Source organism: Corapipo altera, unplaced genomic scaffold, assembly GCF_003945725.1.
Source record: "Corapipo altera isolate COAL_440 unplaced genomic scaffold, ASM394572v1 46, whole genome shotgun sequence".
In the NCBI taxonomy this organism is placed as follows: Eukaryota; Metazoa; Chordata; class Aves; order Passeriformes; family Pipridae; genus Corapipo; species Corapipo altera.
The window spans coordinates 4496481-4522606 of NW_020884883.1; the positions used below are offsets into that span (position 1 = coordinate 4496481).

The 26126-nt window shown below is 36.2% G+C and overlaps 1 protein-coding gene across 1 annotated transcript in view; it reads left to right on the forward strand.

Annotated features, from left to right (window-relative positions):
• SNTG2 (syntrophin gamma 2) overlaps positions 1–26126 on the forward strand; it is a 152992-nt gene that overhangs the window by 86588 nt on the left and 40278 nt on the right. Inside the window, exons 9-11 of the mRNA XM_027641128.1 lie at positions 7525–7652; positions 17799–17928; positions 24344–24382. Coding sequence (XP_027496929.1) covers positions 7525–7652; positions 17799–17928; positions 24344–24382 — 297 coding nt within the window. The remainder of the gene's footprint in view (positions 1–7524; positions 7653–17798; positions 17929–24343; positions 24383–26126) is intronic.

Consider the following 26126-nt stretch of genomic DNA (forward strand, 5'->3'; position numbering starts at 1 on the left):
GAAGTTTCACATGCGGCTTCACTTTCCTCCCATTTCATTAAACGTCTGTCAACTAAGTTATTGTAGAATAGGGTCATGTAATTAAAAGTTGCTACTTTCACTGAATTTTGAAGCCATCATATTACATGTCCAAATTGTCACTTCATCTGAAAGAGCTTATTTCCTTATAGAAGCCTTTATCTATTAAATGATTTGATGATGCATACTTTAGCAGATAATTACTGTCTTCTTAGAGCCGTCACAGAATTGTGCACCTGCATCTAAAAATTCCATTAAAAATACGTAAATATAGACCCTCTCCTGAATACATGTTGCATCAAAGGGATGCACGGGTATTTTGATATGATAATTAAATCCCTCTGAATTATAAGACAAGCTGAAAGCTCTGACTCCTCCTTACAGTAGTTATCACCATAATTTGTTTTATTAGTTGGGCATCACAGGAGTTTCACTCATGTCTCTCTCTACTCCTGACTGAACATTTGGTATTTGTGTTGTTGAACAATTAAAGTAAGGTAATGTAAGACTCTTTTACTGCTATATGGAGCAGTCTTGTTTTCTTCTCCAAGCATCATACAGCCTCTGCTTCCTATATGTCCCTGCAATAAGTGTTAGCAAATGCTCAGCCACACATAGGTCAGATAAGTTCATTGATACACTAAAAACTAACCTACTTATATAAAAAAATATATGTAATATATATATACAATATATACAAGTATTTCAGTCACTGACCTGACTAAAAACTATAGAGAGAACACACCCATTCACTCTGAGTTGAATGGTTGCTGGTGCAAGAAATTATGTAACTAATTCTCTTCCCCCCAAAATAAGTGTAAGACAAATCTTGCTATTTTAAAATTATATTATATTAAAGGCTTTCTTTTGAGAATGCTGTAATATTTTTAGTAATGGAGCTTTGACAAAATGCACTCCAGTTTGCACCAAAAAGATGCAAGAAAGGTAGTATTTTCTAATCTTAAAGTTTTTAACAAAATCCACTGAAACTTATTGGCCAATGTTTTCAGTTATTCCTTAAGGAAATGAAGCTATGCCAAGACATTTTAGCTTTCCAGAGTTCTAGGCATATCTGGAAGCCACTCTTAGTCATATTGATTTAGTATTAGGTAGTCCTGCAAGAAGCAGGGATTTGGACTCAGTGATCCTTATGGGTCCCTTTCAACTTGAGATATTCTATGGTTCTATGTTTCTATGATTTCAGCCTCAGAGTTGTTTTTTATAGAAAAATATATCAATATATAAACATCAAATATATTAATGTTGCTACCATTTTCATATACGTATTTGACAGAGAAATATTTTATATTCTTTTCAGAAATCCTCAGAAATGCTCAGTAAAATAGAAACAGCAAAAATTACCTTGAGACATAAATAACAGCATCATCATTATCATCTCTTTTTGGACCAATGTCAACAAGGACAGTAATCTAGAATTAGTCATATGTCTTACATTTATATGTTCTTGGTAGAAATACAGGTTTATGGAGCAGGATCAAGACTTTAATGATGTACTTTGAAATATTAAATCCTCTAAAGCAAAAAATGGATACATTCCAAATTATCAGTAAAAGGTTATATTTTTTCTAATGGATATCACACTTGATTCTTATTTCATGATATAGTGCAATCATAGACTCATTTGGATTAGAAAAGACCTCTATGATCATCGAGTCCAACCCAAGCTTAACCCAGAATGGCCAAGTCCACCACCAAACCAGGTTTCTAGGCACTCTGTCTACACATCTTTTAAATATCCCAAGGGACAGTGACTCAGTCACTTGCCTGGCCATCCTGTTCTGCTGCTTGACAACCCTTTCTGTGAAGGAATTTTCCCTAATATCAAACCTAAAATATATACTATATATACTAAGACTGGTATAACTGAGGCTGTTTCCTCTTGTCCCATTGCTTGTTATTTTGGAGAAGAGACTGATCCCCACCTGGCTACAACCTCCTTTCAGGTAGTTGTAGAGAGTGATGAGGTCCCCCCCAGGGCCACCTTTTCTCCAGCCACTGGCCTTCTTGGCCACCTGGGCACTCTGCTGGCTCACATTCAGTGGCTGTCAAGCAGCACCCCCAGGTCCTTTTCTACTACGCAGTTTTCCAGCCACTCTGCCCCAAGCCTGTAGCTCTGCATGGGGTTGCTGTGACTCAAGTTCAGGACCTGACGCTTGGTCTTGTTAAATCTTGTTTGGTCCATCAATCCAGCCTATCCAGATCCCTCTGCAGAGCCTTCCTACCTTCCAGCAGATCAACACTCCCACCCAACTTGGTGTCATCTACAGACTGACTGAGGGTGCCTTGATAAAGATATGCAACAGGACTGAGCCTTGGGGATCATGACTTGTGACCAGCTGACAGCACCATTCACCACCACTCTCTGGGCTCAGCCTTCCAGCCAGTTTTTTGTGCAGGTAGCAGTGCACCTGTCCAAGCCATTGGCTCTCAGCTTTTCCAGGAGAATGCTGTGAAAGGCAGAGTCAAAGAGTTTATTGAAGTACAGGTAGACAACATCCACAGCCTTTCCCTCATCCACTAGGCCAGTAACCCTGTCAAAGAAGATCAGGCTGGTCAAACAGGACCTGCCTTTCCTAAACCCATGCTACCTGTGCCTCATAACCTTGTTTTCCTGCACATGCCACATGCTGGCACTCATGATGGTTGCTGGTCAAAGCCCCATCCAGCCTGGCCTTGGATACTTCCAAGGATGGAACATCAAGACTTGCCTTTCTACAAAGCAGATAGTGTTTGTAATATGCGATGAAAAGCATATTTAAAAGCAAGATTAACCATGATGAGTAATGTGATCCTGAGTATTTCTGATTCCAAATTAATGAACCCAGCTTCAACCTTCCTGAAGCCCATGTTTAACAAAAGAGCAGTATGTCAAACTAAAATAACACTTTGGCTGCTTTCAAGGTGTGGCACTAGTACAGCTCTGCAAATTTGATGTCACAAAAAGATGAAAAATTGACAGTCCCAGCCAGCTGGGATCTTTTACCTTCCTTCTTATGTTCTTAGTGGAAACTTAATTATAGAGGCATGTCTGATTAGATCTCTCACTTAGTGGAGGACTTTGTGGACTCATTCTACTTCTGGGAAGACTTTTTGGTTGCCCCATAATAAGTTGTTGTATAGTTGTTTAGGAGAACAACAAAGCACTTGCCTACATTGTCCTTCTTAGGTCAGTGATATCTAATGGGATACAAGAGTCAGATCGTCCTCCAGGTCAACAGTACACATCTGTCCCAGGTGGGTAGTGATTATGTGTTATTACAACCTGATTATTGTTCACTGTTCTGTCAATAACAAGATTTTTGTGTTCAATCCATTTCTTAATGGACGGGTGTTACAAGTACATTGGCAACATTGTTGGCGGCTTCTGCAGAAAATCAAAGGTATAAAATGAACCCAAGCATAAAAACTGTGATTGCAGAAATGATCTCTATTTTAGTGCTTTGGAGGAATGCAGTGGAGAGTTTTTAACATGAGCAGCAGCAGCTGTTTAGTAGAGAGATGGCTTGAAGGTCAGCCAGCTCAGCACACTGGGTTGGACCAGAGAACCATCTAGCCAAAAAGCTTGTTGCCAGCAGATGCCCTCAAGAGAATGCAAAATCAGAGGAAATATGTACAATTATATATAGGGTATATTTCCTGAACCTCCAATGACTTTTGACATATGTGCTTCCTGAAGCAGAGTTTGTTATACAGACTAATCCATTCATTCATTGTTTTTATCCTACTGTTTTTAACTTCTGGTCAATAGCCCAGCTTGCTAAGTGAAAGTGGCAAGTGAAACACTGTTTCCTAATCCCTTGCTCTCTTATTTACTTTTTACATACCTTGGTCATATAATTCCCTCAGGAGTTTCTTATCAAGAATCTTTGTTGACTTAATTGTTAGAAATCAATTCCTTTCCCCACAAATGCAAGATCTAAATTTTGAGTGTTAATTGCCTGTTCATGTCCCATAACAGTATGGGGAAAGTTAATATTGTCTTCCTTCATGTGCATTGCTATACGTTTATCTATTATATTTTAGCAGTCCTTTTATCTAAATCATTCAGTATAATGAGCTTCTTCCACAGCTGTTTTCCATTTGGTTTTCTTTTCATTATCCTTTGTTACTTGTTATGCATAGGAAACTTGGTCAGTCTGGTGTTCACCATCTTGTCCAGATCAATAATCTATATACTAAACAGCATATGTTACTTTGAGGGTCCACTCATAGTGCACTGCTGCTGTGTTTTTTAAAATCCAAGTACACCTTAACAAATGCTTCTTTCATGTTAATTAACGGTTTTGGACTACTCTAAAAGATATGTGAGGCAAGTCCTCTGTTTGCAAAAAATTGTATTAAATTGCTTCCTCCTCATTTTCTTATTTCTATCCATGTGTTTTGAAAAGGATACATATTAAATTGTTAATAGATTATAGGTTAAATAGAACAAAATGAACTGCTGGTCCTGTGACAGTATTTTGTTTCTGTGCAATAGCCTTATGGACATATTTATGCCCTTTTTTGTCCTTAAGAAGATGAACAGGGGTCAGCCCAGCTTTATGCTGTGCCATAGACTAGTTAGTGAAATATGGCTTAATAAGCAATAACATTTGAAAGTTGGATCAGTTTGACCCCTTTGTATCCTTTCCCTGTACTTGGTTGTTAATGTTCAGACCATATAGTAGGGTTTCTGCAGACATAAATGTACAGAACTGTGGTAAAAGAAATAAATTTCTCCTTCTAGGATATTTTTCAAATATCAAAACTTTGAATTTTTTTTTGAGAAACCCTATTTTCTTTATGATTTTATGGAAGTTGTAACAGTTTAGCATTTTGGCACAAATATGTCTGTACTACAGTTTCATAGCTTTGGGGTTAATAGATTTTGATTAAGTGGTGTTGGCCATTTTTTCCCCTTCAATTCATTAACCTAATAAATAACTGTCATGTACGTCTTCTTATTGTTACTTAAATTGAGATATTTTTTCTTTACACTGATATCCTACTAAAGCATTTGATTGAAGAGACCAAATGAAAGCATTAAATTGCCTAAGTGACCCACTCATTAGTTTTTGGCTACCAAATGCTCTGAAATCACATACAATATCATAGAATATTGTTCAACAACCTGCTAAAAGAAGTACAGCTAATAGTTCACAAGAAAAAGACAGATTTGTATGTTTAAATTGTCTAGATGTTTTCTATATCTTGAGAGTTTAGAGGATGGGAACAATAGATGAAGGTGTTGCAGGAATTTTCATGTTCCTTTATTTTCTGAATCTTGGGTTTAAATTTAGTGATCATTATCAAGCATTTATGATTGATTGTTATCTTCTGCTTTATTCCTAGACATTTCAGTTTCCAGACAGACAATGGTAGATTATGTTGATCCTTTTCAACTTCAGATTGCCTGTGGTTCTGTCAATTATTTAAGTTTGTGCAGAATTCTTTAATATGTGTCAGGTTATTCACTGTGATATTAATAAATTTATGCTGGGCTTTGAAGACACCTTAGCCTTTTCTGGCTAATTCTATAAAACAGAATTAGTCTTTGGACTTGATTATGAAATATTCATACTGCAAAAACACCAGGAGATCTCAATCAAATGAAAGCTGGATTGTTCCATGGATTGCAAATTCTCTAAATGAAATTCCCTTCCTGAAAGCTATTGCTGTCTAAAAGATTCTTTATTTTTACCAACTGCAGCAAATTCATTACAAATTTTTCATTTACTAGAAAAGTGTGCCTCAGTCACTAAGTCTCAGTCATCCTGTTAGAATGTGAAACTCACTATTTTTTGATTAATTTAAAGGAGTAAATAGAAAGATCAGCCCTTGCTGACTGTAAGAAGAAGCTTTAGGGAGTAAAAATAATCCTTAAATCCTTAAGGGCAAGAAAAAGAAATAGACAATTCCCAGAATACTCTTTATTTTGAGTAAGTTTTATGGCTTTTGAACACCTGGGCATAACAGAGCTGAAGTTGGGTCATTCTGTAGTTTCCTTGCTCTTATAAGTACTACTCAGTGCATATATAGAGCTCATATAAAAATAACCACCTTTCAACTGGAAAGTTTGCTGTAAAATATGAGAAAAAAAAATTTGATTCAGAGACAGCACAAATGCCTAACTTCAAGGTAAATATCTATGTCTTTGAGTTCTTCTCAGCTGCCTCTCTGTTAATATGATTGTTATCTTTATAAAAGGGTGACGTGCTCAGTTGTCATAGTGCAGGGCTGTAAATGCCAATAAAAAGTTTTCAAGTTATGATTATTAAGTATTCTGTAAGAAACTCCTAGCTCATTTTATTGCGTATTTATTAAGCATTTTTTAAGCTCATAATCATGCTCATAAATTTCAGTTGGTACACTGAGCAGTGGTTTCCAGCATTTACTAATCTGTTTCTAATTTAATTGATTTTTACCCATAAACAGTATTTTGAAATAATTTGCAAAGAAGCCCAGTTATCATCTTTTTTTTGGGCATACTTCCGTACTTTCAGTTACTGATATAATAGTGTAAACCTCTGGAAATTATTACACAGGAAAAAAACCCTACATATTCTGCAAGTGTATATCAATTAAGAAGTATATGTCTCTTAAGTGTCCTGAATATCTTAGTGCTAGTGGTTCTGTGCCAACTTTTAAAATTTCATGAATACTTTTTGTCATGATTCATTCCTGGTGCCTTCATGCACTATTTACCTGCAGTACACAAGATGCTACATGTCAGAGTAAGCTGAATAGTCTGTATATAAGCTCTAGGTTGGGTTTGAACAGACCCCTTTATCAAGAACTATATATATCCAGGCTAATTCTTCTAACCTAATTTGCATTTGAACACATTTAATTGTAACATTAAATGAGTAGATTGTAAAATATTTATATTGTCACTATTCTGAGATCTGGACATCCTTTAGTGCCTAGATAGTTTCATCAGTTTTGCCTTTCTAGTAGAAGCATTTGAAGGAGAACTTCAAAGATAAAATTTCAAAATTCATCAATCTGGATAGATAGATAGATAGATAATTATAGATAACTCAGGAATCAGAATTTTAAATCTACTGTTAAATAATACAATGGATGAAAGCCACAATGCACAAATAAATCCTCTAATGTAGTATTTAATTAGGATATTATTTGTCTCCGTTTCTCTGATGATTTTTTTGAGGCATGTAGAAGATATGTACAGACCAAATTAATTTAACTAAGAATGTATTTTATGTCACATTTAGAGAAAATTCAGGGCATTTATGACTGAAAACTGTTTCCTTCTTAGTAGCAGCTATTAAAATTAGCATCACAAGCAAAATATCAAGATGGGTTGCATTCCTTTCTACATGAATGATTCTTTTTATTTCTCTACCAAATCCTGAGTTTCTTGAATATTTTCATTGCTATGATTATTCACTTCTGAGACAAACAGAGCCAGAGATGCATATTCATGACTTTTTCACTGTATTGTCATATAAACTGGTCTTACTCTTTCTCATTTATTCTGCACAGGCCCCATCATCACCTTCTTCACCCATAGCTAATGAACCAAAATATGAGAAGCGCTGGCTAGACACCTTATCAGTTCCTTTGTCGATGGCTCGAATCTCGAGGTACAAAACTGGAACAGATAAATTAAGGTTTGTAATCTAAAAGGGGAAGCACTGGGTTAGTTAGCTGTACAAGTGTTTTGAGGTGGGCTGTTGGCTTTATAAGAATTATTTGAGTGGAGATATGACAGTCATTAAAAAGTTCATCTTCTGTGCAGTTCATCCTCTCTTAAGATTAATGACATGCATGGTGACTACAAAGATAAAGTAAAGCTCCTACAAATACATTTCTGTAATCTGTTGTGTCTTGGGAATTCAGTGAGCATCTGCAACTAGTACAAAGGTTAATCTTAGCGTTAGTTGAATTAACTTTGAAGGTACTACATTTGGTTCTGTATCTCTTATAGAATACATCTATATTCGCAAATTCTAATATTGTCATCTAACTCTCCTTTTTCATTATAAATGGTAACACCATGCACAATCATCATGACTGTGCTATCATGTCATATAGACACGTGTATCACTGTCATGCAGAAACTCATATTGACAAGATATTCTGGCAAAGTACATGGTAAAATGCATTTTTGATCATAGAATTTTTTTGCAACTCAGAGACATAACTGATGGTTCCTAAAGTAACTGTGGAATAGGATGTCAGAGGTGATTTTACTGAACTTCAGGAAAGACGAAAGCAAAATTGAAGTTTAATAAAGCATCAATAATTAATATGCTTGAGAAAACTTTAACACATCACAGCATACATAAGCTTTTCCTAGACATCATTCCATGTGGTAGGAGTGCCTCAAATCTCCCAGTTGTTGTGGGCCAAATAGTCCATATGTATCAGAACAGGAGTTCATTCACTGTTGTTATTTTCCATGTTCTTTATGTTCTTTTTATTTGCTTCTAATACGTATTAAGGCGATAATTGGAATCTCTATTGAAGCATCAACCGTACAGGTCATCAACTACCAGGAGGTATTAGAAATTCATGTTAAAACCTTTCTTGGTCTGTACCAAATTTGTTACCCATTTCCTAAAAATGACCTGAAAATCATTATTTTTTAGTAGGACAGATTTTCTGCTTTAAGTTAGTGCAGTTAATCTCCTAAACCACTTGGCAGCTCCTCTCCCACACTTTGTGTTAAAGCATCACAGGTGAATAATAATAAATTATCCAGAAAAGTTTTAAGTTCTTCCATAGACTTTGTTTGAATTCTTAATTCTGTTTTATTTAGTCTCTCATCACTTCCTCCATCACTTTCTTCCTCCCTACTTCAACTGACCAGTTCATGTTGTCCAACCTTTCCCAATCCATCCCAGCCATTCAAGGCTTAGAAGTTCTCCTGTGAATTAAGTGAACGAATCTCAGTGTGCACATTTAGATATCAACACGTCGTCAACTTAATATCAATATTCTAAAATGTTAAGGATAAGTGAAAGAAGATAGAACGTTTAAACCTCTGACTTCAGTTACCACCCTGATAGTTTGAAGCAGTTCGCTCCTGTGCTGTCCACTTCACCCATTAGATGGAGAAATCCCAAGGGATTATAGTTCACAAAACAGTAGCATGTGCATTTTGAGAATTCTTGGAAGTAAAACACCTTCAGATGTTGTACTGGGTCTAGATGAGATGGAGCTAATTTTCTTCATAGTAATCTATATGGTGCTGTGTTTTTGTTTGTGACTCAAGCAATTTTAATAGCATACCAGTATTTTGGTGGTTGCCGACCAGTGCTTGTGCACCATCAAGGCCTTCTCTTTTTCTTACTCTGCTCCCACTCAGTGAATAGGCCAAGGGGTAGGCAAGAAGTTGAGAGGAGGCACAACCAGGGCCAGTGACCCAAATTGACCAAATTGACCATTCCATGCCACGTGACATCATTGCTCAGCAATAAAAACAAAGCAGAGGGGGCTTGAGGGGAGCTAGCCTTTGCTTGGAGACTGACAGGACATCATTCTGCTTGTGAAATATGCTGAGTGGTTGCCTTTGCATCTCTTGTTTTGTTGTGGTTTGGTTTGTTGGGGGTTTTTCATCTTCTCTTTACTTATTAAACTGCTTTTTTTTCAGCTCAAGAGGTTTTTTGTTCTTAATATTCTATGTGCTGTGCCTTTGGAGAAGGGTGGTGGAGTGAGTGGCAGTGTGGATGGTTGGCTGCTGGACCAGGATCAAGCACTCACAGATATATTTTTCTTGTAAGAATTGAGGAGCTTAGTACTTTCAGTTTCAATCTTACAGAGACATATTCTCTTGTGATACATCTCATTCCCATATATATTTAGTATACATACCACTCCCTAATTACTGGGGGATTTTTTTCATTTTTGTTGTATGCGTTCTGAAGGAAGATGAAGTAATTCCACACAGCTTATCACCATCCCATGATACTTTACTTCTAGTAAGTACTCCTTGCTTATTTTGATAAACAAACAGAAACATCTATATGAGCATTAAAGCAATATTGCCTTGAGATTAACTGGATGAGGTGTTTTCCATGTTCTTACTAAAAGTGTTTATTTTTGCCAAACTCCTCTTATCATAAAACCTATGATCAGTCTAAATAACAATCCTTCTTTCAGCCATATCTACACATCTCTGTTCCCTTTCACATTTCAGCCATCAGTCTAAAATCTGGAGAGAGTCCCTTACAATTCACTTCCCTGAACGTATCACAGATCCTTCTGACCAATTTGCTAATTTTTCCATACTCTGAATATTTACTCTAAGCCTATTTGCATACACCCTTTGACAGCATGCCTGTTTTTTCTGTATTATATGAGTCCATGAGTCTGTCATGCTTGTAACTTTTTGTCTCTCTCGTGTTCTTTGTCATAACTTTGTTTTGTTGCAATGCTTCATTATATTTTATCCACTAAGTTACCTCAATTGGTCTTGCAGAGGTGCCCTGGCACCAGAACAGCCAGATTACTATTGAAGTCAGTGTTGGAGTTGTTGAAGTGTTGGAACTATCATCTGTAGTGTCACATACACAGCTGTGTGCCTTCTGCTCAGCTAGATGAACTGCATAAAAGGTCTTTTTCCCCTGCTTCCTACCAGAATTAAATTCAGACAGTGCTATATAATTCTTTCCATCAAAAATTACCTACAGCCCTTTGGCTTTTGACATTGCTTTTTAACAATGCAAAATATTATGGCTTATGAAAGGTTATTGAGGCCTGTAGGATCATTTTGCTGTCTGTCCACTCACAGGTAATGAACACTCTGCGTTCTTCAATTCCTCTTTTCCCTGATAGGAAAACATCTTTTACATCTGGGGAATTATTGCAATTGGCTACAGCAGAATTTTCCATACTTTTGTTACTATACTTAATCCCAAACTGATTTTTAAAAATATAATATTGTATATGCTATGTATAGTGTCTGTAAATGAGAATCCAGGTACTCTTGCTGTTCTGATGTGGTAAACTGCCATCAACCAGTCTGGATGGCTCGTCTGACCTCATTCACTTTACTTCTCCAAACAATTTTTGAGATTGTTTCATCTTTTCAGCATTTTTTCATTAAATAACTCACAGATAACCTTAGGAACAAGAATAAAGATTGTCTGTCATACAGTCGCACAGAGTCTGATATTTTTCCTGAATGCCATCTTTTTGTTAACCTTTATTTAAAAAAAAAAGCCAAACAACAAAGTATGACAATGTATGGCATGTCAGCATTTTGCTCAATATTCATTTTTCAATTGGAAATATGTTATATAGCTAGAGTTGTCTGTTAGACTGTAGTTTACTTTTAGTGTACCTTAGATCAAATCTAGTCTAATCTAATCAGATTCAGTTGTATTCCTTTGGGGTTAAACTGTGCAGTTTAAATTCTTCTGTCCATATAAGTTTTCTGGTAACATTGGTAAAAAAAGGCATATTTTCAGACTACTCTTGTGTCATGAGAAGGACATGATCATGTGTATCTATTTGATTGTTATTCTTTTTTTCATTTGAAGAGAAAGGAGTTGCCTTTGACCTTTCATTACACTTGACTTTTTATTGTTTTTTCCAAGGAAGATTTTCCAAGGAAGACTGGTGACTTAATGACACAGGAGCATGTTTTTTTATATATTTTAGGTTCTGATAGCACCATACATATTAAGAGAAACAAGAGAGAATGGGATTTATTTTTTCCTTCCTTACAAAGGAATGACTGAAAATACTGCAGTGTGACTTCCAAGTATGCTTGTCCATACCACAAAACAAAAGCAAAAAAATTGCCAAGAATATTTTAAAGGAAATTTAAGAAATGTAGTAGATGCCATTCCTCTTCTCAATGGAAGACTAAACATTGTATTAAGAAGCGAAATCACTCTGAATTAGTGTATGTCATATTGTTGATATGATTGGAGTCGATCTGAATATTTATATGCAGCAGGCTGATTAATCTTTTTGATTACTTAGCAATTCAATAATTTTTTTTTTATTCAATTGCCTTTATTATATAGCATTACTACTTCTATTATTTTACACTTCTCACCAATCCATCAATGTAGTTTTTCTCTGTAAGAAGTAAAGTAATATATACAATGAGAATGCTGTTGCTCTGAATATGCTTAATTGGTGGTTGGTAATGGAAACATTTTTCAAATATTGAGGATAGAGTTGGTCAATAAGTCTGATGTAAGTTTAACAGAGAAATAATGAGATCAGTAGGTCTTTCTCAGCCAGAAGAATTTGTAGTTCATAATAAGTTTTGTAGGGGGGGTTATTTAAGATATAGAAGATAAGTAGTCTTATAGAAAGTGGAGAATGTAGTTCACTCATTGTAGTCTTTCAGTTTTCTTATGAAATGTCTAAATTGTTATTTGGGAAAATGTAGATAAGTATTTTTAGTCCTTATAGCAGATACTGGTAGTACTGTATAATATTTTTTATACACTGTATTGACTGGAGCTTTGAGTGAAGGTACAGTAGCTATAACCCCTTGAACATTATTAGTTTAGACACTGAAGAAAAAATGCTTATTTAGAATGTGGAAAATTGAAGAAGTGAGTGGAAGTAATTCAGGTCCCTTATCAATGAGCCCATGTAACTATGGTCCCCATACAAAATGACCTAATTAGATTTAGGTGTTGCTTTCTATTCCTTGTTATTCTGGCCATTGAAATTACTACAGAATATTGTGTAGTTGATTTTTTTTAATGGACTCACTGTTTTTTTAACAGAATCTTTCTTAAGAATTGTTTTTTCCATTTAACATTTCAGTAAGTTAACAAAATACCTTAATTAAATTGAAAACTAAGAAGTGAAATAAACCATTTTGAGAAAGATCTAGGAGTTAAACATAATCTGTTTGAGTTACAAAACCTTAATGAGTACCTGCTTACTGTTTTTTGACACATCAGTTAGAAGTATAATGTCTATGTTACTTCAGTTATCTTATTTGATTGCTCTAAGTGTAATAAAAATAAACCAAAGTTACAATGCTGGAAGCAAAATGCTCCCCCCAAAATACCACAAACATAAAATGCAATCCAAGTTTATGTTTAATGCTTTGATATCTTTTTAGCTACATAGTTTCTGTTAATAGTCCAGATATATGAGCACATTTGAACATTTTTTAAGGTACAAGACTATATGACATTTACAATATAAAATCCTATTATTTTTAATGTGACATTTCAAAGAGATTAAGTAATTCAGATAATTCTTTATGGAGAATTTCCACTCAGATCTACCCATAGTCCATAAAACTTCAGTTTAAATATAAATTCCAGGAAGAGGATCATATATACCACTATAAACAAACCACAAGAAAACGTTGAAACAAAAGCAATAAAAACTCAACTTGGAAATCAAAGAAATCATACAAACAGGAAGGAATACTGATTTAGGACCTGGGAAGATCAAATCTGTCTGTCTGTATCAGCATGGTGGTAAACTTCAGGTAAAACAGCTGCTGTCAGACATACATCTAGGTTTTTATAAGGGCAACACAATAAAATAGTTATGTAAGTCTAATGGAGGGATGGTTTCACATGCCACAGATACTGAGAAATCTAAAAATATGTTTCACTGAAATTCTTAGCCTCCAGTAAAGTAAAAATTCAGCTTTTCTCATTTCAGCTGTATGGCAAAATATGCTTTATTAATATTAATTAACAATATCTGTTTAAAAGTGTCAATGTCAAACAAATAACTTGAAGTCTTACAATGTTCATCTCTTATTCTCTCTACCATTCTCACAAAGAGAGTGTTTATTTTATTAAAATAACTTATTACCATAAACAAACCCCAAAGGAGACCAGGAACGCAGGTCCATTCGTCATTTCACCATGAAAATGAGATAGAAAGAGGCTGAGTATGGAAAACAGTGCCTCATGCTCCTTGGCAGAAATGCTTAAAGGAAACAAAGTTAAAGATTGGGAGACAAATTTGAAATCAAGAAATGTGAGGGTAATTTGACACAAATTTCTAAAATTTAGGAAATGAAAATATTCGTTCCTGGTTCTAGTTGCGATAGTCAGTACCACAACTGCTGTAATAGAAGAGATGGTAAATTCCTCTGACTGTGTTTTAAAATTATCTTGTAGACTCAAAAAATCCCACGTACACACACACAAATAAACAAAATAAAACAAACAAACAAACAAAACAACACCCCCCCCAAAAAACCCAAACCAAAACTACAGCAACTTTATAGCATCTTGAGACCTCTCAAACTTACTATTTGGTATTAAATGGAAAGCTCCTCATCACCTAATAGGAATATGTGCTTTGCTCTGCCTCTGTTTTTTTTCTTTTCTGTGTTTTGAGGAAATGGTAGAGAGAGAGGCATGGCATTTAAGCCTCTCAGATTTATTTTCTCCTGAATTCTAGCACTATCTTAGTGCTTGAATTAATTATTTCACTTAAAACAAAAACCTCAGTATTCATTTTGGTAAACTTTTATTTTTACTTTTAATATTTGTTTTTACTTGTAGCGTTCTATACACTATGCTTTTCAGAACACAGTGTGATACCTGGAACAATATCAATATATTATAGTCTCATCAGAGGGAAATTATTGAAACTGAAGGCAAGAAATAATCATAGTAAAGTTGATCAAAGTTGAGAGTAAAATCACTGTATTACTAGCACAGACTTCATGGCTGACATCTTTTTCTTTGAAAAGCCTTGGCTCTTTTGTTTCCTGTGTCATTTAATGCACTAGACTGCTCTCAGGTAAAACTACCTTCCTGCCCAAGTCAGCACAGTGGGGAAAGCAGTGCCCCAAAGGTCTCAGTCACATGTATCAGGCAACGTGACCACCATTGGCACATCAGATGCTTTGAACCAAACCGAGATCCTGGGAAAGGATGTCCTGGTGTCAGTCTTATGGAGCAAGGGAAGAGCTCTACAGGAAGGGCTTGGGGATCTTGGTGGACACCCCTTTGAGCAAGAGTAAGCTGAGCACACTTTCAGTGATGAAGCCCCATACAAGGATTACCCTTTCACTAGGTAAGGATTCTACCATCATAGGTTTGATATTTGAATTGGATATCTAAGCTGGGTATTGTGAGTGGCCTCTCTTCACAGCACCAAATTAAGTCTGTTTCCAGCTTCCATGTATCAATGAATAGGGAATTTTCACTGTCTCAGTGGGATGTTGACAAGATCATTCCGTAAGTCATTTCATTACAGCACTGTTGGGATCTTTGTCAGAGCCTTAGGTAAAAAGAGCAATGTGCTTGAGAGGTGAGTGACTCAATTTACTTGAAGACAATGAAAGGATTTGTTTTGACCTTTTCTTTCTTTCTGAAGAGTTGAAACAGATTTACTCAAATGAAAGTGACACAGAATTATGCCATTGCCACCAGGTTTTAGTAGTTACCATGATAATTCAATCATGAAAGTAAAACAGGGAATCGGCTTATATATATCTTTAAGTCTTCAGGCCAAGCATGTAATTTTTGCAAAAAGCAAGTATAACGCTTTGCAACTTTTGTAACAGTAAAACCTGTCATATATATCTATTCAGATACTTTGTCTTATTAATATTGTATGTGATGTTACCTTTTTCGGCAAGTAATAGAATTCAGTATTCCCATTCACCATAAAAATCCCTACAAATGACAAAGGTTAGTTAAATAACTTTTTCGCTAAGTCACAAATTAATTACTGCTTATGAACCTCTGTGTGTCATTTTGAATGCTTATGTTGGCATATATCATAGATTAAGCAGTAGAGGACTCCACCTTGGATCAGAGAACCCTAGGAAAACTCAGCAACTTCATAGAGCAGTATTTTGGATTCAGTAGTTGACTTTCTTCTAAGTTAGTACCAAAAATGAAGCAATACAGCTATAGGTATAAATAAATAATCTGTAAATGTAGAAGGTAGCAGTGATATTCTCCATATTATATACACAACAAACATATCATTCAGATAATTATAATTGTCTTTCACAATAATATATGACAGAAATGTAATTCTCCTGACAGTCATAGGCATTTAAATAATCTGTGAATCTTTCTGAAGTTTAGTTACTGCAACTGTTGCATGTCACTTTTTTTTACATTTACATCAATGTACTTCCATGCAACTACATAATGAACCTTTGTTGTTCCTATTGAAAAATCTTGTAGTAAAAAAAAGCATATCCCACCATCATCCAAAGGCAGGGGTTTTCAGACATAAATACACAATGCGTAACTGTCTCAGTCTAAAGAGACTGGAATGTTTGCCAAAGAGGATGAGTTATGAGATAGACCAAACTTCTCACTCTCAGCAATTGTAAATTCAAAATTGAGGGACTTTAATCAATGTGTGTTGGCAAGAACAGTAACAGAACACAAAAAAAACTAGACACTAGTCCTGTACCCAAAAGTCCCCTTCAAACAAAAGAAAAAGTCTGAATACTTCTCTGTCCTTTAGCGCAGTTCTAATCACGGTTGGCAGGGGGCGCTGTTGGATCGCTGGAGGTGCAGAACCTGCAGTGCTCTGTGGTGGTCTGCAGGGGGTACTGTTGGGCTCTGGCGGTCACCACACGGGGGGAGTGGTCTGGGGGATTGTCTCGGATCGCAGGAGAAGCCAAAAAGAAACAACGGGGGGCCCTTCCCCCAGTGGAAGAAGGGCAGAAGGAAAATCAGTCCACCCCCACAGGACTCACTGTTGTTCTCAGATGACGGCACCCCAAAAGCTCCTCCTTTTCTCCCAGGGAGCACGGAGACTCTCCAATGAGAACGCAGCAGGTCCGAGCTGGAGACAAAAGACAACTCTCAGGCAAATTGAGGCCAGCAGTCAGGGCTGACCAGGATGAGAAGCCAGAAAGACAGACCTTCAGGCCTCTCCAAACGCTTGCACACAGGGCCCCCGTCTCCGTCCGAGAGAGAGAACTCTGCCATCTTAACCTCTCCCCTTCTGAAAAGAGCCCTGCCACCCCCTCCCAAAACTCCTCCCCTCTCCCCTCAGCCTCTGATGGGCCATACATTAGGAATGCAGTCTGACCAGCTAGTTCTTTTTGTAAGGCTAATTGACTCCCTTCCCCCTTTCCATTCAAACTCCATCTTTTTTACAGTGGGGGGCAGGGGGAAGAAAAATTGCCCCTCTTGGATTTCTAACCTGTATCAGTAACTTACTGCAGATAGTGAGGAAATCACTGGCATTTGCAGAATAAAGATGCTATAAGCATGTGAAAGTTGCATTAAAACTTAATAAAATGCAATTGCGCATTCCCATGTGTCAATGCTGTTTTGAGAAATTTGTTTAAAGAAAAATATTTAAAGAAACTCCTGAGAACATTTTTCAAATTCCTATGTCATAAAAGAGCTTAAAGTAAACATTACTTTGAATGACATGTAGAAAAATATTGGAAACCAAGAAATGGAAGTTAGGAAGACAGTTCTTTGCATCTTCGTACATTCCTAGTAGATGAAGCTAAAATGCAATGAAGAAAATTGGCGATTCGGTTTAAAAAAAAAATATGTTTGTTCAAAAAGATCTAATGCGTACTTTCTTAATAGACTACATTAAGTTCAGCAGTTATGAACCTATTATGTATACTCAGGGGAAGTAAATGATCAGAAACACATGTATGCTGGTACAGAGAAAGTTCATATTGTATCTGTTGCTCCTGGTACTGCCCATTATTATCCTTCTTTTTGTTGCCTTTCTTTTGATTTGTAAAGTAAACACTCAAAACTGGTCAAAAGGCATAAAAATCACTTGAACACTGATAAATATTGGGCAGTTTCAGAAAATTGATGTATCTTCCTTTATGGATATCTTTCTTCTTACTGCAGATCTAATGCATTTGAAGTGCTGGCACTCGATGGAGTTGGTACTGGGATACTTCAGTTTTATACAGCCCAGGAGAGTGCTGACTGGCTGAGAGCAATGTCAACTAACATCAGTGATTTGACACTTCAAAATGTATGTTACTTTCTGCATATTTTCTTGTCTATGCTATTGTAAAATTTTTTCTAGTTTTCAAAGGGTAGAAAACAATTCACATTTAAGAGACAATATATAAAATGATTGTGTATGAGGAGGAAAAGGAGAAAGGAAAAAGCAGGGAGAGGTGGTCTGATCAAAACTATCATGAAGTTTCCAGGACTAGCAGTGTTATCACAGAACAGAGAGTAGTAGAAAAACATTGCATTTATTATTTTTAAGACTTATTAAGGCAAAATATTTATCCCTGGTGGTAATTTCACAGAGCTTTAGACATGACCAAATATATAATTTTTACATTTTTGTAAATAAACTGTGCTTGAAATTAACATTTGTTAATTTTGAAGTAGGCGTGTGAAAATTCCATAGCTAGTGAAGGGCAGTTTACAGATGCTTATTGGGAGACATTATTTTAAACCTCTCTAAGTTGTCTAAGAGTTGATTTATTGAAGATCATATTATTCTATTTTTCTCCTTTCTCTCTAGAAGTATAAAGGTACTTATGCTTTTTTAAGTTATTCCTGTAAATTAATAAGTAACATTTGTTGTTGCAAGCAGAAGTATTATCTAATCCTTGGAGAAACAGAAAATTGCAATTTGGACAACACATTATTATTCTAACAAAGAACAACTAAAAACTATTGAAGATTTTGGAATGAACCATAAAGTTAAATAGGGAACTGGATAATGTACAATATTGAAAATATATTTATCTTTAAGAAATGGTAAAAATCAGTGATGAAAATATAAAAGCACTGTTATCACTGAAAGAATTGACTGTACAGGTTTTTAATATTTTTTCTTAAATATGTTGAATCTGTAACGTCTTTTATAAATTATGATTTAGTAACATGACTTTAATTTTATGCTTTGTACTCTAGATGAACTGTTGCTTAGTTCTTCAGATTATATTGCGTAGAATTTGTATTGGATTTCAACATAAATCTTTGGTTAAAAGAGATTTAAAATTTAATTTATTTTTCTAGTCATCAAAAGTTACATGGAATTCCTTTTGATCACTATAGTTCATGTATTCCGTTAAATCTTCAAATATTCAATTGCTTAAGCAATCTCTTTGACGAAATCATTTTTGCTTATGATGCATTCTTTATAAATATTCTCTATTTAGCAATTTACATCATGTACACAGTGTTATTATTGGACAATTCTAAGAAAGTGCATACTAATATTTTTAGAGCAATTCCAGTTCATAGTTACTTAGACAATTTGTTTTTCTTTCTAATGAAATCAACTGAATAAAAGCCACTCCAAGGATATAAGTGAATAAGACAATAAAAAGTGGCTATAAATGCAAGTAGCAGCTTTTATCATCATAGCATGCTAGTCTGTTTTTTTTCAAAGGCACTATGTGCAGTAATACATGTCCTGACATAGTATCTTCACTGTGTTGGGTTCTGTCTGAGTAGTTTCATTGGTCTTCTCCCTTATCTATTACAACACTGAATTCTGTAAACAAAGTAGTCCATCTGGTGTTAATATAAGTGGCTGTTCCCAGGAAAGGTCTGAGAAATAACAGTCATGAATGTTATGAACAGATGAATTCCCATGTTTTGTGGGTTTGATTACTCTATGTTATAAAGTAAACTCTATGTAGCTCATATGAGAAGCACATAAACTTTTTACTTGGACTTAATGGACTTCATTAGATGTGCAGCCTGTGGTACAACTGGAAAGGTCCAACCAGAGCATTTTGATTACTGATCATCAGAACAGGAGATGTAATAGTCAGTGAGAATCCCTTTTATGGCAGACCAGTTTTAAGATGAGGATTGTGGGGTTAGAGTGCAGCAGAAGTTTACAGCAGAAGGAGGCTGGAGAGCACTTGCTGCCTCTGGACAGCCAAATAGACCACCATCCACAGTGCTTAGGGCAAAGCCTTTATATTGGGCTTCTTGAAAGTCCATTTTGAATGCTTTTTATTACCTTAGTACTATCATTTCACGGAATCCTTCTTTTCTTGTCATACCTCAGAAATTGACATTAGGGAATGGATCTATAATTCCTTCAGACCTCTTTACTGTTTCTGCACTTTTCCAGTTCTGTAGAGTGTCTCTCCCATTCTCCAGGAGTACCTGAAGATAATCACTACTCATTCAGAAATCCAGAATCTTCCTTATCTAGTTATGGGTTATGCTGACTCTAAGTTCAATTGCTTCTCCAAATATTTAAACTAGTCATTTCCTGTTCTGTACTATGCCATCATCTCTGTATGGAAATTAATTACTAGATAGTCACAATGGATCTTCTTGCTGATACATTTGGCATGATATCAGCATTCTTACCTGACCTAAAATATTACTAAGTTTTTAATCAATATTTTCCATTATTCACATTTTACTTCCACATATTTTTAGATTTTGTTTTGCTGATAATTGTTTCATGACTTTAGCAACTTTTCCTGCACCTCAGTCTTTCTTACTTAATCTTACTTAATCCATGTGTATTCATGCTACTCTTGTAGCATCCTTTGTCCTACATATTTGCATAAAATTTTGCATAATTTCTTTTAGAATTTTAGTTCTTAAAGAGCTTCTAATACAGACTGTTTTCTTACAGTGCACACAAGCTTTCCTGTGTCACTTTATCCTAATATACTTCATTTTTTTTATTTTACCCTAATACAATTTCATTCAGCAACTGGCAGCTTTTTGTCAGATCTTCTGCTGATGCCAGAAGACAATCCTAATGTAGGTAGTACAAAAATAGCTCTGCCACAATGTGACACTTCTGCTATTGTCAGACTACTCTTTTGAAGTACTGAAACTTCTAACTTCTATACAAAGACAAGGTCTCCGGGGATCAAGTGTAAAGGAGGAATCATCTTTCAACAGTGAAGATGTGAGGAGTTGTCACTGCATAAGGCTGCTACCCCTGTATGTTAGCATATTTAGAAAGTGCTACTTGGTAGATGAGAACTAATGATTCTGGTACCAACCTGGAGAAAGTTAGTTCTTAGATGACAGAGGAGCACAGGGAATACTGCAACATGGAGAAAAATGTAAGGGTATCTTTTTAGCCCTCCTTACTGATACATGCTTTTTATGCTTAGCTCAGAAAATCTTCTAGAAACAATTGGCTTTGCAAGCAGCATGCATTACTTTTTTTTCTGAGGACCCTTGCTCCAAATTATTCATCATTCTGTTCATATTCTTTTTTTTCACATACTTTTCTACCAGAATCAAACTATCCTATCATCTTCCTTTGTGATTCAGTCTCCGATTTCAATGTTTGCAAACCTCTTCGCATTTACCTTTGGCAGAAATAAATAGAGGTGAATCAGCACCTCAGATTTATTTCTTCATACGCTTCTTTTCTCGCAGAAGGAGGTGCAGTTGAAGAAACTGAGGGAAGAGAGGTAACAGAAACTGTCAGTGAATATTCCATGATGTAATAAGAAGCACAGGAAGCAAGTTAATCTGCATGTGCTTCTCACTGCTGCTGTTCTTAATTTCTTTCACTGGAGGGTTCTTTTTAGGCTGAAGTGACAACTTGTGATGGAAATCATTTTTTAGAAGAGAATTTTTTGGGATAATTTATATTTCTCTCCCTATTTTGCACCATTCAAATTGCCAGTTATTAGATATGTGCAACTTTTTTTCTTTGAAATATGGCACCAAACATTAACATAGTCATAATGGGTAGAAGCATCTAAAGTTAATGCTACCAGTTCATCTACATTACAGAGACTTGTTTCTTGTATTTATAACTTTTTCAAGGTTTTGTATTTTTTCCCACTATATTCTAGTGGTCTTATTTTTTAAAAAAATTCATAAATAAATGAGTAGCTCATAAGCAGATAAGAGAACAAGTTATGATGCACTTGTTCCCCTTTAAACATTATTTATGGTTTTTATAAATCATTCAAACAGTTTCATAGGAGGTTGGTAGAAACTTAAAATTTGGAATCAAAGTAGGTTTGTTGATCCAGATCATATTTATGCCTTTTACAGCTTTTTTAATTGTATGTTATAATGTACAAACCTTTTCTTTTATTCCTTCATGTAAACATGTATCTAAGTGATACTCTGTGTTGCAGTTGAGTTAATAATAGTTAATTACTATTATAGCTAGGGAAAAAAATAGGTGCCTGTCAGGATCCTTCACTCTCACTGCTGTCAGGAGAGAGAAAATAGGTATATTATATGTGAGATAAATCCCAGCCCAGGAGGTATTTAGATTTAGGTAAACAATTCTGAACTATTTCCTCCCCAGTCTGTTCCTGTCCTGTATGTGTCCTATCAGAACAGAGTCTAGGAATTATAATTTGTTTAATAGTTCCTTTTCAAAGTTGCCTGCAGTCTTTGCAGATCCAGGTTTTTTGTTTTAGTTCCCCTGCTATCTCCTGCTCCTGTTACTGTACTGCAGTGCTAAGAGCCTATGCACTGCCAACAAGGTAAGTGTATCCCATTCCTGTCTCTCTGCACCAGCTGTGGAGGCATGTAGAGAACACATGCTGCCTGGTGAAGTGGAGAGTACATACTTCTCAGCCCCATTACATAGGGACATAATATGATCTTTCCCCACAGTTGTATCAGGGCCACAGACATCCCTGCTTTGAACAGGGATGAGCTAAGACTATGCAGTGAATAGCTGTGAAGTCCAATGCATTCTTCCCTCTTGCCCTTATCAAAGGGAAGCTGAACTGCTTATGAGGGTGCACTTCACAATACTCTACCCTCATTGTGCAGAAAAACCTGCATGGCCAGTCTCACACATTTTTTTTCCAGGCACGTCTGTACCTTTTTACTTGCACTGATTTGTACTATAGTAATCTCATTATTCAGCATGGTTTTGGATACTTGCAAGGAAATTATATTTTCTGTGTGTATAACATGGCTTCTATATATTTACTTTGTGTGTGTATTTTTATCTGAAGCACAAGAGAAAGCTTGGGGCAGAATATGGGCAGGACGTGTCAGCATTTCTACTGACATTAAAGTATTCCGTGTGTCTTTTCGTTATGTCCTGCACGACTACTCTAGCAGGATTAAGCCTACCAACAAATCAGACTGGTGAGATCAGCTTCCTTCTGTGACACTGGGCATGTCACCAATTTGTTTTAACCAAGTTACAGAGTGAGTTTCTTGAGTTCTCACTGGTTTGTTACTGACAGGGCACCAAGAATCTCTGCCAGCTCTTCCCCCCCACCTCAGTGCTGCAGGCCTGCTCTGGCTTAGTGCAGCCATGCAGCCTGGAGCCAGGCTGTGCTAAGCCACACCTCTGTGCATGACCTGGAAGGAACCTTGCTAGGGCCCCTTGTTCTGCTTAGCAGCTGAATTTTAGTTCCGTTCTTGTCTTTGGTCCATGCCTGTGCTGTGATGCAGGGGCCAACAACTGCAAGCTGTGACCTGCCTATGTTGTGGTAGTCCCTGTTCCTCCTCTAGGGTGGGAGGGAGGTAGTAGGGACCATGGCAGGGCCACTCCAAGGGCCTGACAGGATCTTCCAGCACACAACCCAAGGTGACAGCCAGGTCTGGCAGATTCCCCAGGCTCCCCGTATCTTGGTCACCTCATCCTCAGACCCTCTATCACTCCCCTGGATTTCTTCTGCTTGTTTCCTGTGGCATTTGTAGTTTTACATGTGCATATGTGTATAGGTTTTGGTTTTCTTATCACAAGCCTTTCATGTCTTCTAAAACAGGCTTTTTGATGTCAAGGTCCTTTGCAAGTACTCATCAAATCTAGGACAATTTTCAGCTTACTGAAAATTATCGAGGAGTCTGTTTTTCCAGTCTCATCTTTTTTCTTTCTAGATTCTTATCTATACTTATCAACATTGCACATTAAAGTGTTACCCTTTAAAGAAAGGAATATATGTCAGGGTTTGTCTGCTGCTTATCTATGCAAACTTTGCCATAGAAAAGCCAAAATGAACAAAACTCTTCATTACCTAAACAAAGAGAAAAAGAGAGAGATATGTAACTTTATCTTGAAGAGCAAACTAAAAGGAAAGCCCATACAATTTTCCTTTCATCCTTCAACACATCTTACACTCTATTGTCTTCATTTCACAAATACTTAATCACAGACCTCATTTGTAAATCTGCTTAAGCAATTTTTTAACTGAAGTGTCTACAGTACAGTACAATATTTTCACTCAGAGTGGCAAATTTAAGTTCATACATGCAAATCTTTATGAAGGATATAATGAAAACTCTGATAAAAGGCTTTTGTCTTTCAAATCTTGGGGTTTTTTTTAAATTCAGTATAGTAGTAAAAATCTAGTATTTAAGCACTGAATGATTTAATTTTTTAAAAATATATTAATACAAGTATTAATACTGTATTCCATAACTAAGTTGATCAATGCTAATTGCATCACAGAAACTCTTCAGCATATAAATAACTGTGTGTTCTTCCATCTCTGTCATAGATGAAAATGGCAAATAAATGCTGTTCTCCCTCAGACCAGGTAAGACTTCTATTACATTATGCTTTTTTTTTTAATTCTTGTGATTACATTGTTGGAAAATTTGTAAAGCTTGCATATGCATATCTAGTCAGTTTTAAAATTATAAAACCAAGTTTTCTATGGTTTGAAATTCTGAAATTACCAACTCAATACAACAGATTTGTACTGTTCTTACTAATCCACAGTAATGAGTAGAATCTTCCACTCTAAACCTAAAAACTGGATTAGATAGAACCGTGAAATACATGAGAGGGGAACAATGGAACTCCCAGCCAGGTCTTGGAAAGTGTAGTGTATATTTGCATGCAACACTGCAGTAGTGAGTCTTTTAACTCTTGATTTACATCATGTGCACAGACAGCCAAGGAGTGAATCCAAATCTGATCTGTTTGGCATCTATCAGGCTATGCAGACTGTGTTTGTTTGTCTGTGATTTTGGAGCTTAGAAGCCTGATGATATATTTCTTCTACTCCAACTAGACAAATGTCCCAAAGTCCGATGAATTTACTGCTTTGGGAAGCATTCTTACTTCCTGTAACAGCGCTTTGTAAAATAAAACAGTAGCATTTTCCAGGCTAATTAATTAATTCTAGAAAATACTCTGAAGCTTGTATTACAAAACTAATGAGTTAAACTTACATCTGCTTTCATTGCATGAATCTGGCATTATTGCTCAAGAGCACAGAACCTAATCCTGGCTGTTTTCAAAAATGCTGGGTTTGTAGATTATAGAAGTGAAAAACAGACAAGGTGCCTTTTATAGCATTTTACTGCAGAAATTAATTACGGAATTTTTATTAAAGAAGTCAAAGACTGAGTCAAAAAATTCTTCATATCAGGACATATAGTTTGAATTTATTAGTTTCAATACTTTGTCACATGTCACCATTTCATCATCTTACAATGTACTTAGACATATATAGGCTTTCCCAGAAGTTATTAAAATATTTAAGCATTGACATTTTCTTACACAGGAAACTGTTTTCTTATATTTGGTTTAATTCTTTGAAAAAATATGCCTCAAAACCCACTACAGACTTCAATTCTGTGTATAGTAGATAATAAAATTACCTCTACAACCAAAATAAATACCTATTCCATATAAGAATTTAACATTTAGTCTTCACTGGCAATCTCTCTTCTGACACCTTGCAAGAGGATGGGCTGCAAGGTGGGGAATGGGAGAGCAAAGTCCCTCCCACTGTAAGGAAGGATCAGTTTCATGACCACTTGAGGAACCTGAACACATATAAGTCTATGGGACCTGATGAGATGCATCCCAGAGTCCTGAGAGAATTGGCTGATTGAGTTGCCAAACCACTCTCCATGATATCTGAAATTTCATGTCAGTAGGGTGAAGTCCCAGGTGACTGGAAAAAGGAAAACACTGCACCCATTTTTAAACAGGATATAAAGGAGGAACCCAGGAACTACCTACGTCAGCCTCACCTCTGTTCCTGGGAAGATCAGGGAACGGATCCTCCTAGAAGCTGTGATAAGGCACTTGGAGAACAGGGAGGTGATTTGAGACAGCCAGCATGCCTTCACAGAGGGCAAGTCCTGCCTGACCAACCCTATAGCCTTCAATGGTCAGATGACTACATCAGGGAACAAGGAAGGGCTCCAGATATCATTTATCTAGACTTCTGTAATGCCTTTGACACAGTCCCCCACAACATCCTCCTGTCTAAATTGGAGGGAGATGGATTTGATGGGTGGACTGTCCAACTGATAAGGAATTCG